Genomic DNA, 18,784 nt, shown 5'->3' on the forward strand with positions numbered 1-18,784 from the left:
CTTTCATTTTCCATTATCACTGAAAAACAAAAATGCCCAGCTCACAAATTGTCGAATAAAACATGGACGTCTATTTTTTTTTGAAAATACGGTTCGGTCCGCCCCTTCACGGACCCGTTCTCGGAGATAAACACCCATGGAGATAGACGTTTTCGTTCAATTATGCCCCTCCACGTCTCATCCTATCTTCACATTATAACTCAAATAAACACAATACCATAAACACTCCAGAATACACTCTTCTGGTCTCTTGACAGTCTGAAAATTCTGGGAGTCACAATTGACCGAAATCTCACACTAGAAGACCATGCGAAAAATACAGCAAAGAAAATGTTCCATGCAATGTGGAAACTTAAAAGGATCAAACCGTATTTCCCAAGATAAATATTCCGCAGCCTGATACAATCAATGGTGCTAAGTCACCTAGACTATTGTAATGCCATCTATGCCGGATGCAAAGAACAAATCATTAAGAAGCTTCAAACCGCTCAAAGCACAGCAGCCAGACTCATATTTGGGAAAGCGAAATACGAAAGCGCCAAACCCCTAAGAGAAAAACTACATTGGCTTCCATTAAAAGAACGAATTGTGTTCAAAGTCTGCACACTGGTTCACAAAATTATACATGGGGAAGCCCCAGCCTACATGTCAGACCTTATAGACCTACCTACTAGGAACGCAAAAAGATCAGCATGCACATTCCTCAACCTCCACTACCCCAACTGTAAAGGACTAAAATACAAGTCCACATACGCAACCAGCTTCTCCTAAATTTGTACGCAAATATGGAATGCACTACCGAAGGCCATAAAAACAACGCAAGATCTAGCTACCTTCCGAAGGCTATTGAAAACTGACCTATTCAAGAAGGCATACCATAAACAACCATCCTAACTATTAAACAATAAGACTGATTACGAACGAGACAGAACCGCTCTCTCTCCACATGACTGATTAACCTCATTACTATTAATGAACAAACACTACTTCTTCTACCCTAATGTCGAAAATGATTTCTTTATAAATGTTATAATCCAACCTATTACTCAGGAACTTATATTCTTTTACCATGTATATACGCACTTGAATGTAACATCATTTGTAATTATGTTAACCGGAAATGGCAATCGCCACTACGGCAAATGTAAGCCACATTGACCTTGCAAAGTGGTGGGAAAATGTGGGATACAAATGCTACAAATAAATAAATAAAATGAATAATATGTGATCGCTCAATAGCCTTTTTCTATCATTTTTTGCTCTACAGCTATATATGGTAGAAACTAGAGTACAAACCATTTAAGCTATTTGGTGAAGCTCACGGTATAGGTATGTGTCCTATTTCTATTCAACTATATTATATATGTATATTATGACCATTTATGTTTATGTTTTAATGATAAATACATTTTATTTTGAATATTCTATTACCCATTGGCTTAGTTTATATAATATTTGTTATTACTATTATTAAAAATGAACTTGCAAAACTATTATTAGTGATATGTAATTTATCTTTAAAATCAAGCATGGTACAAGAAGATTGGAGGGTGGCCAATGTAACGCCGATTTTTGAAAAAGGTTCCAGAGGAGATCCAAGAAATTATATACCGGTAAGCCTGACGTCTGTGCCGGGCAAAATGGTAAAGACTATTATAAACAACAAAATTACTGAGCATATTCAAAAGCATGGATTAATGAGACAAAGCTGACATGGATTTAGAGAAGGGAAATCTTGCCTCACCAATCTATTACATTTCTTTGAAGAGGTGAACAAATATGTGGATAAAGGTGAGCCAGTCAATATTGTGTATTTGGATTTTCAAAAGGCATTTGACAAAGTATCTCATGAAAGACTCCAGAGGAAACTGGAGATTCACGGGATAGGAGGTAGTGTTCTATTGTGGATTAAAAACTGGTTAAAAGATAGAAAACAGAGAGTAGGGTTAAATGGTCAGTATTCTCAATGGAGAAGGGTAGATAGTGGGGTTCCCCAGGAGTCTGTGCTGGAACCAATGCTTTTTAACATCTTTATAAATGATCTAGAGATGAGAGTAATTAGTGAGGTAATTAAATTTGCTGATGACACAAAGTTATTCAAAGTTGTTAAATCGCAAGAAGATTGTGAAAAGTTACAAGACCACCTTACAAGACTGACTAGACATGCAATTGGAATATGACATTTAATGTGAGCAAGTGCAAAGTGATGAATGTGGGAAAGAGGAAACTGAACTATAGCTACGTAATGCAAGGATTCACATTAGTAGTCACGGACCAGGAAAGGGATCTAGGTGTCATCATTGATGATACGTTGAAACCCTCTGCTCAGTGTGTGTTGGCAGCTAAGAAATCAAACAGAATGTTAGGTATTATTAGGAAAATAATGGAAAACAAAAATGAAGACATTAGCTTTGTATTGCTTCATGGTCACCTTGGGTAAGGGACAGTGCAAGCTTGAGGGAGTGACAGGGCATACTGAGAGGTTTTTCTCTGGCAGGGAAGGAGAGAACAAGCTGAGAACATTTGCTATGGGGGGGTATCAGAGCAAGCTGGAAGTGTGTTCTTGGGGAGGGATAGAGTACTGGAAAGGGAGGGGAGCAGAGGGAAAGAATTCTAGGGGTCTTGTTAGGATTTAGAGAAAGAGAACTGTGGTGGGGGGGAGACAGAGAGAGCTGAGATATTGCTGGAGAGATGGGAGAGCATGAAGAGAGTTTGGGGTTCTGCTGGCAAGTAAGGAGAGGGAATAGGGGGTGAAGAGGAATAGAAAACTGGTGGTTAAAAGGGGGAAATAACTAGGGGACAGAAAGAGAAAGCAGAAGTTTAAACTTGCTGAAAAAAGGGAGATCAAGCATAGGAAGGGGTTCAAGCTAAGTAAAAGACAGAATATGCTGCGGAAGGGGTTGAGCTTGAAGAGAGAGAAATTTGAGGGTGGGGGTATCATGCCCAGGTCAAGGATGATCTAGGTGTTTTGATGGGAAAATTCAGCACAAAAAATGATATACAAAGCATGCAGAATTTTGCAGAAATGTAAAATTTTGTGCCCAGAATTTTCATATAGAATTTTAATTTTCTTTTGCACAGAATACCCCAGAAGTAGCATGTGTATCCCTATTGTTAAATAGGAAATACACATATAGGGGTCCTTTCACCAAGCTGCAGCAAGCACTGTGTGCCTACTACAGGTTGAAATCCACTATTGCAGGGCATGCTCAGGTATCCTGATGTAGTTTTGTGTTTGGCGCCTGTTACCCACGTGCTAAAAATAGAAAATAATTTTTAGTGCTGGAAGCATGTTTGGGGGTGGACAGTAGGTATGCTCAGTGCTAATCGGTTAGCACAGCTGCATCACTGCATGCTAACCAATTAGCGCATAGTTAGCACGGAAGCCCTTAGCGCCTGTCGGTAAGGGCACCTGTACTAATGTCCATGCATTAATTGGTAAATTAGTGTGTAGCCATTAACGGGGAAAATATGAAATGCGCCTATTTTACAGCCAAGCTAGAAGTGGCCTCAGCGCATGGGAAAGCTCCGTGCTACTGATACTGCAGGTCACTTTTCAGTGCAGCTTAGTAAAAGGCCACACCCAAACCATGCCCCTTGAAATCTCTGCCTGGGGTTTATCTCCACACATAAATGGCAGCTTTCTGAAATCAATATTTACACTTTTGCATAATACACATGTAAATTCTATTTTACAGTACGCATGGTTATGTTTGTAAAATAATGTCCTTAGCATTCAACTGTCTTTCTACACTGTAAGGCCAGAAATTACATCCCTAAGTTGTTTCCTTAATATGCAGGGTTTGAATGGAAAAAAAACTCTGCCATACCAAATTATTTAGACATTTTTCTGATAGAGATACATTCCAAAGCATAGAGACAGGAGACTCACTTGTAAAAAGCGGCTACTTTTCTCAAACTGGTTGAAATTTGGCAGATCCCTCCTTCATTGGTACAAACATTTTCTCCCTAAACCAAAATGAATTAGAAGACAAACATCATCATACTGTGTAGCAAGAAAGCAGGTCCTATTCTAAAGGCTTAAATTAAAGAGAGCGTTAATGCACATGAAAGCAGGATTACTTATCTGTACGGGTACAAGAGCAGATTAGAACAAGGAATACTGTCTTCAAACCTTTATTCTCTGAGAAGTCTAAAATCTAAACCAAACAAGCCCAACACTGGCCAGGTTTCGCCCATGCAAGGGCTGTGTCAGTGGCTAGGCAGTACTAATGATATATAAAACAAAACCATGTTACTAAAAGACAATAATAAAAATGGTAATTAAAATAAGAACATAAATACTAAAATACCAATACAGAACCATAACATGTATATAAAAAAAACCATTAAAACATAAATATCAAAATATCTTTAATCTTTAAAATATCAAGGATTGTGCAAATCCTCACCTAGATATACTGACCTACCTTATCATTTGTAATTGGAAGGACAATCCTAAACTGAATGATGGAGTCACTTGTGTGTTAATGAGAAAATACAAGTTAGCTATTGCAACTAAATTTCATAATGTCTCTTCAATCTATAAAACCTGGGCACTTCTGGACTCTTTTTCCAATGAAACTGTTTAATGAGCTTATACTGAACTTCTGTATATGTAAACTAATTATATTGCAGCATATAGCTTTACATTGTTCAAAACGGTCACTTAATTCCTTTATACTTTTGCAAAATTTCAATAAAAAATTCATCAAAACATAGATAAATATATAAACACCAGCTGATTCAGAACATATTGACCTGATTAACATTCAAATTTAGAAAGTTTGACAGTCTCCTCTCATATAACTAATTTACATTGGCTTCCAGTTCAGGAAAGAATCTAATATAATAAAATGCACCGTGAACATTCTGAGGACAAAGATTCTGAAGTCACAGCACACGATAAAGGGTTCATGGTTTCATGGTGGTGAAGCCATCCGACATAACACGGACCTATCAGAAGGGACCTATCAGAAGGGGCTTGCCCACTAACAAAGCAGAACTGTTACCAGGCAACGGAATGCGACATAGAACTCACCTATCAGAAGAAAAAAAACAGAAGAAGGGAGGAGCATTCAGCTGTAGAATGCCTCATTGTCTGAGCAGCACAGAGAGCAGACGAACGCCGCTGGAAACAGAGAATATCCCAGCACTGGGTATGTACACAAATATTGTTGTTGGACCCGGGGAAACAGGAGTACAGCGTGCCTCTCGCCATCTGCAACGAGCGCCGCCACCTGCAAAAATTAAACCCGACCTAGCCTGCATCACAGACTGACCCAGGCAGGGGGAGGAGTAGGGAAACTTCTCTACTCCTTCCCAGCCTAGGATTCCGTAGAGACTGGCTGGCAAACTGCTTGAATATACAAAACCGCTAATTCCTTCAATATACAAAACCGGAGGCAATAAAGAAAAAAAAAAGAAGCATGCCCCTCACCATCTGCGACGTGTGCCACCACCTGCAAAAATTAAACCCGACCTAGCCTGCATCACAGACTGACCCAGGCGGGGGGAGGAGTAGTTTCCCTACTCCTCCCCAGCCTAGGATTCGGTACAGACTGGCTGGCAAACTGCTTGAATATACAAAACCGCTAACTCCTTCAATATACAAAACTGGAGGCAACAAAGAAAAAAAAAAACATTATCACGCACGTGCACATAACTGGAACACCTCCCCCCCCTTCACCTTCTCACGAACCAAGCAACCCAGGACGTGCAAAACCATCCCCCGCCTCAAAAAACCCGTCACCCACCTCGAGGATGCACACACCGCGCTGCTTCCCACTGCGCATTCGTCCAGCATTCCTCCTGCATCGTTCCTACGCTGCTGCCCTATAACGAACCGAAAGAGTGGCATACTCTCCCTTCCGCAAACCACACCACCCAAAACAAGACGCCGCTGCTTGCCACAAGGACCAAAAATACCGTTAAAACCGACGGCCCCAGACAGTGCTGCTCTCCCGCCAACCAACAAAAAACATCCCCGGCATAAGGCAAACCCTAACCCACCTCAAGGATTCCCCGACCTCAATCACCCCGGGAAAAGACAGCGCCGCCTCATACAGTGCTTTTCTCTTCAAAGGAAAAACTACAGGAGAAAAAAAAAAAAACTACATGCTAGCGCCCGTTTCATTTGTTTCGGAAACGGGCCTTTTTTTACTAGTATTATATAAATCAGCTTGTCTAATGTGTCAGATTCTTCATGGATTTATGTAAGAATTGCTGATAAACCTGATTGTTACACCATTAACTCGGTTTTCTGTAGGACTGCATAGTTCTTTTATCTGCATTCTCTTCCTTTTAAAGGTGTACATTTTTTAAAGATGGCAAATACTTTGTTCTCATCTCTTGTAATTCCTTTTTGGAATTCCTTTCCATCTGTTATTAGAATGGAGATGAATTATTATGTATTTTGAAGAAATCTGAAAACTTATTTGGTAGATTATGATAGTTATAAGTACTGTTGGTTTTCTATTTTATTAAGATGTATTATTGTTGCCTTAAATCTGCATTGGACTCTTGTGCAGGGGATATAGTGTTTAATAAGAACCTTATTGATATAACAACATCCATACCAAAAGGACTCTAATAAATACAAGGTTAAAAAAAAAAAGGACACCTACCCAAGTGGTGTTCTGAAGTCAACTCACCACCTTGGTAAAAGCTGAAAAATAAATACCAGCTTAAACCCAGCTTGAACTAAGAACATCATAATATATAAATCTAACATATGTGTCCATAGGGCAGCATAATATATTCTCCTTTTACCAGCTCACTCCAGAAGATGGCATCCTCACAAAGCATTCCAGCACTCCTGACAGTCATGTGTGTTTGCATGACTGCTAATGGGGCTATCGTTTTCAAAATAGAAAAATGTCTAAAAAATGGCATAACAGGTAGATAGACATTTTTCTAGCAGAAAAAAAATCCAAAGCATATAATCGAACAAAGGGGGAAAAACTGCCAAAACCACTAGTTGTTCATTATAAAATGTCCCCAGAGGGAGCGTTTCATGGCCATGACATGGGTGGTCTTACGTGATGAACATCTCTAGCCCATAATGGATAGCAAAATGACTTCCTAGGGGCTGGAAGAAAAACGTCCAGTATTAGACCAGCTTTAAAAGCGTCTTAAGCACAAGCTTGTCTTTAGACCTATTTGTGATTTTTGCTGAATTGGAGAGCTGGAAGTTGTTGTCTGTGAGAAAAACTGGAGAGCTGTGGAGTGCTTTGTTACCTTTGTCTGTCTGGCCCAGCCTGAACTTTTTCACCTGTGTTCCCTCTAAGGTGAGCACATGAGCGATCACTCATACAAACCTAGAGTCACTCACTTTGGGTCAACATTTGCTCACTAATGTCTCTTTCCTCCCGGTCTTCCCCTCTACCGATGCCCCGATGTACCTCAAGCCATTGAGTAGGAAACCACAACGTTCCTTGGGGTGGTAGTCCATGTCCCTGCCGCTCCTTCTATGGACTGCTGGGTTCTGGGTAGGCGCGTGTCTGCTTCCGGGTATACACCAAAGAACTTGCAAGGGATGCCATTCCCTCGATGCCTTGCCTTGCTTGTGTGCAGTATTACCTGTCAGCCTTGCCTGCTTAAGGCCAGCTGCTTAGCTTGTCTGCTTCCGGCATCTGATTTGTAATTTGAGGGTGAACCAGCGCTAGCCTTTATCTCATCTCAGCATCTGGCACTGAGGTACGCTTTTTGTAAGTAACGTTTTCCAAGTGTTTTTATTAATGAAGTTTATGGTTTCCAGTACTACAAATCTTGATTATCCCTGTATTGCTAACTTTTTAATTTACGTATGTTTTTAAATTTGTTTAGTATTTGTTTCTACAAATGTTCATGAATATTTCTGGCCTCTTTCAATGTATTTATTTAGTGTATTTATTTATTTGAGGTTATTTCATTTTTATGATTTTAGATTCAATTGTGACCCCTGTCAACTGTTTCCAGCCACAGCCTGCCCAAGCTTGCCTCTATGCCTTGTCTTGCCGGAGCATATATGAATGGTCTATGCCATCAAAGCAAAAAGCTGAAGAGAGTTCAAGTACTACATGAAAAAAACGGTGTTTGGGGTTTAAGACGGAATGGTTGACCGAATGTTTTGTTAAAACGGACTTACAGCATGGCGAAGGACAGCATGTGCTCATGGGAGAAGTTTTTAACTACTCGGAGATGGATGGTGTCATTTGCAAAATTCGATTGAAAGCAGGAGCTTTTAAAGAATAAACCTCAGGGAAAGCATTGATCGACTGGAAAATGGACCATCTCAAATGACATTTCAAACAGAGAGCTCTCATATCAATTCAATCACAAAGCTTAAAAATCAATCCAAAGGTTTGTTGAAAAAATTCTTAACAGAATCTAAACAAGCACAGAAAAGAACTTACACAGCGAAAAGAAGCAACACCTGACAAGGTAAACATTTTGCTGGCTGTGAAAATAAATTCTTATACATTGGGGGTCCAGGATATTCATGATCATGTTGCCACATACATGAAAATACCAGAACTAATTAAGCCTTTAAGTTCACTGACCAGATAGTTAAGCCTTTGAGTTCACTGAGTGCACAAATTCAACAATTAAAACCAATGTGTTAGCCATATTGAGCCACATTGGACTAATGTGGAATATAAATGTCATAAATAAAATTAAATTAGAAAATCAGCGTTCCACACTTTGATAGTTGATCAACAAATAACATTTTCAAAAATGTTAATTCTAAACATAAAATTTAGGAATGAAAGTGAATCCTTTCATAAAATGATGTTTGCTGGCATAATAAATTTAACAGCATATGATAGTTTATCTATCTTTGAGGCTATACAACAGTTTTATATGGAAAACAAGTTGAATTTAAAAAAGATGGTGATGTTTACATCAGACGGTGCATTGGTCATGCTGAGCAAACGACAAGGTATAGCTGTTCTTTTGCACCAGTCCATTCCACACTTATTAGAGCAACATTGTGTGGTACATTGTGAAGACCTGGGAATAGATGATGCTTGGAAGATTCCCCTGATGTGGGAGATCTAGACTTTGCTAAGGACTATTTACACAATTTTCTGCAGGCCTTCTGTTAAGAAGGTGAAATTTGAAGAACTTGTTTTCAAAGCTGAAGAGGCAGATGTGACTGCATTTAAATTGATAAATTAGATCACATATTTTGCAGTAAATGCTGTGATTAGGAACTATGATGTATTAGTGGAATACTGTAGAAAAAATGTTGAAGAAAATGATTTTATTCACAAATTCTGCTTGGATCAATTACAAAATGCAGAACACCATGTTGCTCTCTCACTACGTAACGACATTCTAGCAGAACTGGTAGACATGCAAAATTCTGCAAAGTAGTGTACTTTCTACAGTTGAAGCTTTACAGTTTGCCAAAGCAAAAATCAAGAAACTTAGGACACAATATCTGGGAGACAAACAACATTTCCAGGAAGAAATAGGTAATCTGCTCTTTCCATTTCAATTTCCAGTTAAAAGAAAGTCAATAATCACTTTGATCCAGCAGATATGTGACAATACGGACAATCGGTTTCCGGACGAAGATCTGAAACATTGGTCTGTCTTTGATAAGGAATGTTTCTTTAGACCTGCAAACCTGGAAAACATTTCATTCAGACTTCAGCAAATAGGCTTGAAATCAAATACTGTACACTATTGAACAGACTATAATTCTATTCAAAAGAATTTTTCCAACCAATATCCAGAGTTCAAAATACTGATCAAAGAAAAATTAGAAACTGGAACTGTAAAGCGAATGCTACATACCTGTAGAAGGTATTCTCCGAGACAGCAGGCTGATTGTTCTCACTGATGGGTGATGTCCACGGCAGCCCCCTCCAATTGGAAACTTCACTAGCAAAGTCCTTTGCTAGTCCTCGCGCGCCCATGCGCACCGCGCATGCGCGGTCGTCTTCCCGCCTGAACCGGCTCGTGTTCGTCAGTCCCATATGTAGCAAGACAAAGACAAGGGAAGACACAACTCCAAAGGGGAGGCGGACGGGTTTGTGAGAACAATCAGCCTGCTGTCCTCGGAGAATACCTTCTACAGGTATGTAGCATTCGCTTTCTCCGAGGACAAGCAGGCTGCTTGTTCTCACTGATGGGGTATCCCTAGCCCCCAGGCTCACTCAAAACAACAAACATGGTCAATTGGGCCTCGCAATGGCGAGGACATAACTGAGATTGACCTAACAATTTATCCAACTAACTGAGAGTGTAGCCTGGAACAGAATAAAACATGGGCCTAGGGGGGTGGAGTTGGATTCTAAACCCCGAACAGATTCTGAAGCACTGACTGCCCGAACCGACTGTCGTGTCGGGTATCCTGCTGCAGGCAGTAATGAGATGTGAATGTGTGGACAGATGACCACGTCGCAACTTTGCAGATCTCTTCAATAGTGGCTGACTTCAAGTGGGCCACTGACGCAGCCATGGCTCTGACATTGTGAGCCGTGACATGACCCTCAAGAGCCAGTCCAGCCTGGGCGTAAGTGAAGGAAATGCAATCTGCTAGCCAATAGGATATGGTGTGTTTCCCCACAGCCACTCCCCTCCTGTTGGGATCAAAAGATACAAACAATTGGGCGGACTGTCTGTTGGGCTGTGTCCGCTCCAGATAGAAGGCCAATGCTCTTTTGCAGTCCAATGTGTGCAGCTGACGTTCAGCAGGGCAGGAATGAGGACGGGGATAAAATGTTGGCAAGACAATTGACTGGTTCAGATGGAACTCCGACACTACCTTCGGCAAGAACTTAGGGTGAGTGCGGAGGACTACTCTGTTATGATGAAATTTGGTGTAAGGGGCCTGGGCTACCAGGGCCTGAAGCTCACTGACTCTACGAGCTGAAGTAACTGCCACCAAGAAAATGACCTTCCAGGTCAAGTACTTCAGATGGCAGGAGTTCAGTGGCTCAAAAGGAGGTTTCATCAGCTGGGTGAGAACGACATTGAGATCCCATGACACTGTAGGAGGTTTGACAGGGGGCTTCGACAAAAGCAAACCTCTCATGAAGCGAACAACTAAAGGCTGTCCTGAGATCGGCTTACCTTCCACACGGTAATGGTATGCACTGATTGCACTAAGGTGAACCCTTACAGAGTTGGTCTTGAGACCAGACTCAGACAAGTGCAGAAGGTAGTCAAGCAGGGTCTGTGTAGGACAAGAGCGAGGATCTAGGGCCTTGCTGTCACACCAGACGGCAAACTTCCTCCATAAAAAGAAGTAACTCCTCTTAGTGGAATCTTTCCTGGAAGCAAGCAAGATACGGGAGACACCCTCTGACAGACCCAAAGAGGCAAAGTCTACGCTCTCAACATCCAGGTCGTGAGAGCCAGAGACTGGAGGTTGGGATGCAGAAGCGCCCCTTCGTCCTTTGTGATGAGGGTCGGAAAACACTCCAATCTCCACGGTTCTTCGGAGGACAACTCCAGAAGAAGAGGGAACCAGATCTGATGCGGCCAAAAAGGACCAATCAGAATCATGGTGCCTCGGTCTTGCTTGAGTTTCAACAAAGTCTTCTCCACCAGAGGTATGGGAGGATAAGCATACAGCAGACTTTCCCCCCAGTCCAGGAGGAAGGCATCCGATGCCAGTCTGCCATGGGCCTGAAGTCTGGAACAGAACTGAGGGACTTTGTGGTTGGCTCGAGATGCAAAGAGATCTACCAAGGGGGTGTCCCACACCTGGAAGATCTGGCGCACTACTCTGGAGTTGAGCGACCACTCGTGAGGTTGCATAATCCTGCTCAACCTGTCGGCCAGACTGTTGTTTACACCTGCCAGATATGTGGCTTGGAGCACCATGCCATGACGGCGAGCCCACAGCCACATGCTGACAGCTTCCTGACACAGGGGGAGAGATCCGGTGCCCCCCTGCTTGTTGATGTAATACATGGCAACCTGGTTGTCTGTCTGAATTTGGATAATTTGGTGGGACAGTCGATCTCTGAAAGCCTTCAGAGCGTTCCAGACCGCTCGTAACTCCAGGAGATTGATCTGCAGATCGCGTTCCTGGAGGGACCAACTTCCCTGGGTGTGAAGCCCATCGACATGAGCTCCCCACCCCAGGAGAGACACATCCGTTGTCAGCACTTTTTGTGGCTGAGGAATTTGGAAAGGACGTCCCAGAGTCAAATTGGACCAAATCGTCCACCAATACAGGGATTTGAGAAAACTCGTGGACAGGTGGATCACGTCTTCTAGATCCCCAGCTGCCTGAAACCACTGGGAAGCTAGGGTCCATTGAGCAGATCGCATGTGAAGGCGGGCCATGGGAGTCACATGAACTGTGGAGGCCATGTGGCCCAGCAATCTCAACATCTGCCGAGCTGTGATCTGCTGGGACGCTCGCACCCGAGAGACGAGGGACAACAAGTTGTTGGCTCTCGTCTCTGGGAGATAGGCACGAGCCGTCTGAGAATCCAGCAGAGCTCTTATGAATTCGAGTCTCTGTACTGGGAGAAGATGGGACTTTGGATAATTTATCACAAACCCCAGTAGCTCCAGGAGGCGAATAGTCATCTGCATGGACTGTAGAGCTCCTGCCTCGGATGTGTTCTTCACCAGCCAATCGTCGAGATAGGGGAACACTTGTACTCCCAGCCTGCGAAGCGCCGCTGCTACTACAGCCAGGCACTTCGTGAACACTCTGGGCGCAGAGGCGAGCCCAAAAGGTAGCACACAGTACTGGAAGTGACGTGTGCCCAGCTGAAATCGCAGGTACTGCCTGTGAGCTGGCAGTATCGGTATGTGCGTGTAGGCGTCCTTCAAGTCCAGAGAGCATAGCCAGTCGTTTTCCTGAATCATGGGGAGGAGGGTGCCCAGGGAAAGCATCCTGAACTTTTCCTTGACCAGATATTTGTTCAGGGCCCTTAGGTCTAGGATGGGACGCATCCCCCCTGTTTTCTTTTCCACAAGGAAGTACCTGGAATAGAATCCCAGCCCTTCTTGCCCGGATGGCACAGGCTCGACCGCATTGGCGCTGAGAAGGGCGGAGAGTTCCTCTGCAAGTACCTGCTTGTGCTGGAAGCTGTAGGATTGAGCTCCCGGTGGGCAATTAGGAGGTTTTGAGGCCAAATTGAGGGTGTATCCTTGCCGGACTATTTGAAGAACCCAACGGTCGGAGGTTATGAGAGGCCACCTTTGGTGAAAAACTTTCAACCTCCCCCCGACCGGCAGGTCGCCCGGCACTGATACGTTGATGTCGGCTATGCTCTGCTGGAGCCAGTCAAAAGCTCGCCCCCTGCTTTTGCTGGGGAGCCGCGGGGCCTTGCTGAGGCGCACGCTGATGACGAGAGCAAGCGCGCTGGGGCTTAGCCTGGGCCGCAGGCTGTCGAGAAGGAGGATTGTACCTACGTTTACCAGAAGAGTAGAGAACAGTCTTCCTTCCCCCATAAAAACTTCTACCTGAGGAGGTAGATGCTGAAGGCTGCCGGGCGGGAGAACTTGTCGAAAGCGGTATCCCGCTGGTGGAGCTGCGCTACCACCTGTTCGACTTTCTCTCCAAAAATGTTGTCCGCTCGGCAAGGGGAGTCCGCAATCCGCTGCTGGATCCTATTCTCCAGGTCGGAGGCACGCAGCCATGAGAGTCTGCGCATCACCACACCTTAAGCAGTGGCCCTGGACGCAACATCAAAGGTATCATATACCCCTCTGGCCAGGAATTTTCTGCACGCCTTCAACTGCCTGACCACCTCCTGAAATGGCTTGGCTTGCTCAGGAGGGAGCTTGTCCACCAAGCCCGCCAACTGCCGCACATTGTTCCGCATATGGATGCTCGTGTAGAGCTGGTAAGACTGAATTTTGGCCACGAGCATAGAAGAATGGTAGGCCTTCCTCCCAAAGGAGTCTAAGGTTCTAGAGTCTTTGCCCGGGGCCGCCGAAGCATGCTCCCTAGAACTCTTAGCCTTCTTTAGGGCCAGATCCACCACACCAGAGTCATGAGGCAACTGAGTGCGCATCAGCTCTGCATCCCCATGGATCCGGTACTGGGACTCGATCTTCTTGGGAATGTGGGGATTACTTAGAGGCTTGGTCCAGTTCGCCAGCAATGTCTTTTTTAGGACATGATGCATAGGTACTGTGGACGCTTCCTTAGGTGGAGAAGGATAGTCCAAGAGCTCAAACATTTCAGCCCTGGGCTCATCCTCCACGACCACCGGGAAGGGGATGGCCGTAGACATCTCCCGGACAAAGGCCGCAAAAGACAGACTCTCAGGAGGAGAAAGCTGCCTCTCAGGGGAGGGAGTGGGATCAGAACGAAGGCCATCAGACTCCTCGTCAGAGAAATATCTGATGTCCTCCTCCTCCTCCCATGAGGCCTCACCATCGGTATCAGACACAAGTTCATGAACCTGTGTCTGAAGCCGTGCCAGACTCGACTCCATGGAAACACGGCCATGGTGAGATCGGCGAAGCTCCCTCCGGGCAAGGGGCCAGCCGGCTCCTCACTCGATGGTACCGGTGGCGCAAGCACCCCCGGTACCGGAGGGGAAGGGCGCAACAGCTCTCCCAGGATCTCTGGGAGAACGGCCCGGAGACTCTCGTGCAGAGCGGCTGTGGAGAAAGACATGGAAGCCGATGCAGGCGTCGAGGTCAGAGTCTGTTCCGGGCGTGGAGGCTGTTCCGGGCTGTCCAAGGTGGAGCGCATCGACACCTCCTGAACAGAGGGTGAGCGGTCCTCTCGGTGCCGACTCCCTCGACGACACAGAGCTCTCGGTACCGATGCAGGAAGGGGACCGGTGTCGATGCTTCTTTGATTTTTTCAGATGAAGCATGTCACCGGAGCTTCCCAGTACCGACAAGGACGACGTAGAATCCAGCCGTCTCTTCCTTGGGGCCGAGGCCGAAGAAGGTCGGTCTCGGGGGGCTGTACCGCAGGAGCCCTCAGGGTAGGAGGAGACCCACCCGAAGGCTCACCGCCACCAGCAGGGGAATGGACAGCCCTCACCTTCACTCCAGTCGAAGCACCACCGTCCGATGACATCAGCAACAGCGGAGGTCCCGATACCACCGACGCAGCCTTCCGATGTCTCGGTACCGACGATGCAGAGGGTCAATACCTCGATGCAGTCGATGCCGAGGTCGAAGGTCTTGATGCTGCCGATGTCGATGCACTCGATGACTCCGGTGCTGTTGTCGACGAAGAGCCCGAGAACAACACGTTCCACTGGGCCAATCTCGCAACCTGAGTCCTCTTTTGTAAAAGAGCACAAAGACTACAGGCCTGCGGGCGGTGTCCAGCCCTCAGACACTGAAGACACGAAGCGCGCCTATCAGTGAGCGAGATTACCCGGGCGCACTGGGTGCACTTCTTGAAGCCGCTGGGAGACTTCGATGACATGGGCGGAAAAATCACGACGGCGAAATCAAAATTCGTAATGGCGACGAAGGGCACCAAAAATAAGGGAGAGAGAAAAAACCCGTACCGAGGCCCCAAAAAAGGCCTACCCCAAAAGCGAAAGGAAACTTACGTCGGGGAAACAAACTGGACACATGGGAAGGGACAAGACCGAGGTCTTGTTTTTTTTTTTTTTGCAAAATCGCGAAGACGCGCGAGGGTCAACTTTGAGAGGCGCGAAACGGCGCAAAACACGACCGTCCCGAGCGCGGACAAAAGAAGACTGACGAACACGAGCCGGTTCGGGCGGGAAGACGGCCGCGCATGGGCGCGCGAGGACTAGCAAAGGACTTTGCTAGTGAAGTTTCCGATTGGAGGGGGCTGCTGTGGACGTCACCCATCAGTGAGAACAAGCAGCCTGCTTGTCCTCGGAGAAAAACATTTACAGATATGGTTACATTTACTAATGTACAGACAGAGAGGGTAATACAGTATACAATCGGAGAAACAAAAAGAAAAAAGCAACACTGGGCCTTCAAGATTGGGACAACAGGAGTACTTTATTTAACCAAAATAAAGTACTCCTGTTGTCCCAATCTTGAAGGCCCAGTGTTGCTTTTTTCTTTTTGTTACATTTACTAATGAACAGGATCACTTCAAGGTGTTATTTTCACTTCTGGACATTTGTGGCATGTTCCAGGCCTCAAGTGCTGTGAAAAAGGATTTAGTGTAATGAACAATATAAAAACAAAATCTAGAAATCACTTGGATGCCGAATATTTGGAAAACTTGATGAGAACTAAATGTTTTTAACTTCTGGACAGACTGTTAATGCTGATCTACTATAATAAAACGCACCTCCAATGTTCTGAAGCTGACTCTGTGGCTTCAGTGAAGGGTTCGTAACATCGTAACATTTGTAAGTCTGTCACATCTCTCTCTGCCCCGCCCTTGCGTCAAAACGTGATGACGTCGAGGGCAGAACAGTGAGCACTCTCACGTTTTGCCTTCACTGGCAACGGTGCACACTTACAACGTCGAGGGACGTATCACATGGAACTGTATCGAAAGAAGGGAGGAGCGTCAGGAGAAGGGGTCATTTTCAGTTAGCGAAGGAAACGGTGCACAGTTGCCAGGCAACGGTATGCGACGTCGACCGACCTATCAGAGGGGAATGTATGAGAAGAAGGGAGGAGCCTCAGGCAACAGTACACGACGTCCAGGGACCAATCAGAGGGACGTATATGGGAAGAAGGGAGGAGTGTCAGGAGAAGGGCTCATTTTCTCTGAGTCAACGGTGCACAGTTGCCACGCAACGGTACACGCCGTCGCAGGACCTATCAGGGGGAAGTGTATGGGAATAAGGGAGGCATGTCAGGACGGAGAAGGGGTCATTTTATGTGCACCACGCAGGACAGAAACATCGCTGGAACTACAAGATTGACTGGTTTATTTCTCTGTATTTCCAGTGTACTCATATTTTCCTGTATTTGCAGTGTGGTAAGATCCTAACACTTCCATTTACAACATTAATGGCTGAAAGTCATTACTTTACTAGCGCCCATTTCATTGGTCTCAGAAACGGGCCTTTTTTACTAGTATTGTTATAAAAGACAATCAATAGAAATCAAACAAAATTAAAACATGGAAAAGAAAATAAGATGATACCTTTTTTATTGGACATAATACATTTCTTGATTAGCTTTCGAAGGTTGCCCTTTTTCGTCTTATAAAAGACAAAAATTCTGACACATATTTGCACACAAACACATTTTGTGCATCATACACACTAGTCACACCAATACCAATTTGTGACAAACATGTTCTTTTTATATATAAATACTACATTCTTCCAGTTGCCCTTCCTTTTCTGCATGCACATTCATTTGAGCTCTCTTTATAAGCACCTTCACATTTTTTATCCAACATATACTTCATGTGAAATGAATTGGTGATATTTTGTGCGGTATTAGTGTTTTGAAATTTTAGGAATGTATTAACATGCTCAAGTTGGCTGTTTTATCACATTTCAGTGTTACTGCTGTTCACCACTGTGGTCCCCCTAAATTTATACACACACGTTATGCTTTGCCTATCATAAGAGTGGTTTCATTTGACAATCTAACACATATGTATTCTGGCTTCATTGTGTAATTGCTTTTTCTGGTTGCATATGTCATTTGTTATGCATGCCACAGAACATTGCAAGATTCATTTACAGCTCTCCTGATCATGTGTGGCCTATTTTTGCAAATGTTATGTTGCCGGGATAGCGATGCATAGTGAATATTATTCCGTCTTCCATCACATATTGTCACTGGCTTTGTCGCTCGTTTTTACAGTGATTACTTATGCTATACATTCTTTATCAGGTCGGGTTAGCCCCTTTGGTCCACTGTTATTCTGATATTAGATCACGGTTGTGAGTACATGATAAGCACAACTTATTTGTTGGCCATTGCCACAGGTATCACAGTTTTGGAATACCAATCTCCACTTACAGTTTCATAGCACTCTGTCATCTCACATCAAGCCTTTTGGCTGACTCACTGGGAGGTAATCACTGCACAGAAGGAGGGGGCTGGGCTCTGCATAGGGAAACAAACTACTTTGAAGCATTCCATGTGGTGGACATGAACCATAATACTATTAAGTGTTTTCTGATTCTATGTACTTAATTATTCTACTTTCTGGCTACAGGTTTAGCTACTTGATATATCTATTCTCTAGACTTTACTGTTTATTGCTTAACTAATTTGTCCTATGAATATGTATTGTGGTGTACTCCTCCGTCTTCTAACCCAGATCACAAACAATGAAAAACAAACCAAAAATCATCTCTCCCTTTCTGCATAGCTCTGAAAGAAGGAAGGATTTTATTTATTTATTACATTTGTATCCCATATTTTCCCACATATTTGTAGGCTCAATGTGGCTTACCGGAGAGGCGTTTGCAGGCTCTGGTGATAACAAATACAAAGTGATGTTGTGGTAGGATAAAGTTCATGTGGCACAGTCACAATTAGGGAATCGTACAATGGAAGAGTTGAATTATGTCCATTATGTACTTTAGTTTTGTTGTGTTGCAGAGATCAGGCATTTAGGTTGGATCGGCAGGGTATGCCTTTTTGAATAGGTTAGTTTTTAGTGATTTCCAGAAGTTTAGGTGGTCGTGCGTCGTTTTCAAAGCTTTTGGTAATGTGTTCCACAGTTGTGTGCTAATGTAGGAAAAGCTAGATGCGTAAGATGATTTGTATTTGAGGCCTTTGCAGCTTGGGTAGAGCAGATTTAGATGTTCGTGCTGATTCTGATGTGTTTCTAGTTGGTAAGTCGATCAAGTCTGTCATGTATCCATGGGTTTCACCGTAGATAATTTTGTGAACCAGGGTGCAGATTTTGAAGGCAATGCGTTCTTTGATTGGGAGC

At 44.2% G+C, this 18,784-nt stretch overlaps 1 protein-coding gene across 2 annotated transcripts in view; it reads right to left on the bottom strand.

Annotated features, from left to right (window-relative positions):
* The window catches only part of LOC115468711 (cohesin subunit SA-2-like), a 312,673-nt gene that overhangs the window by 79,629 nt on the left and 214,260 nt on the right, over positions 1-18,784 (bottom strand). For both annotated transcript variants that reach the window (XM_030200630.1, XM_030200629.1), the window contains exon 21: positions 3,893-3,969. In XM_030200630.1, the coding sequence (XP_030056490.1) occupies positions 3,893-3,969 (77 nt within the window). The remainder of the gene's footprint in view (positions 1-3,892; positions 3,970-18,784) is intronic.

Source organism: Microcaecilia unicolor, chromosome 4 (assembly GCF_901765095.1).
Source record: "Microcaecilia unicolor chromosome 4, aMicUni1.1, whole genome shotgun sequence".
Taxonomy (NCBI): domain Eukaryota; kingdom Metazoa; phylum Chordata; class Amphibia; order Gymnophiona; family Siphonopidae; genus Microcaecilia; species Microcaecilia unicolor.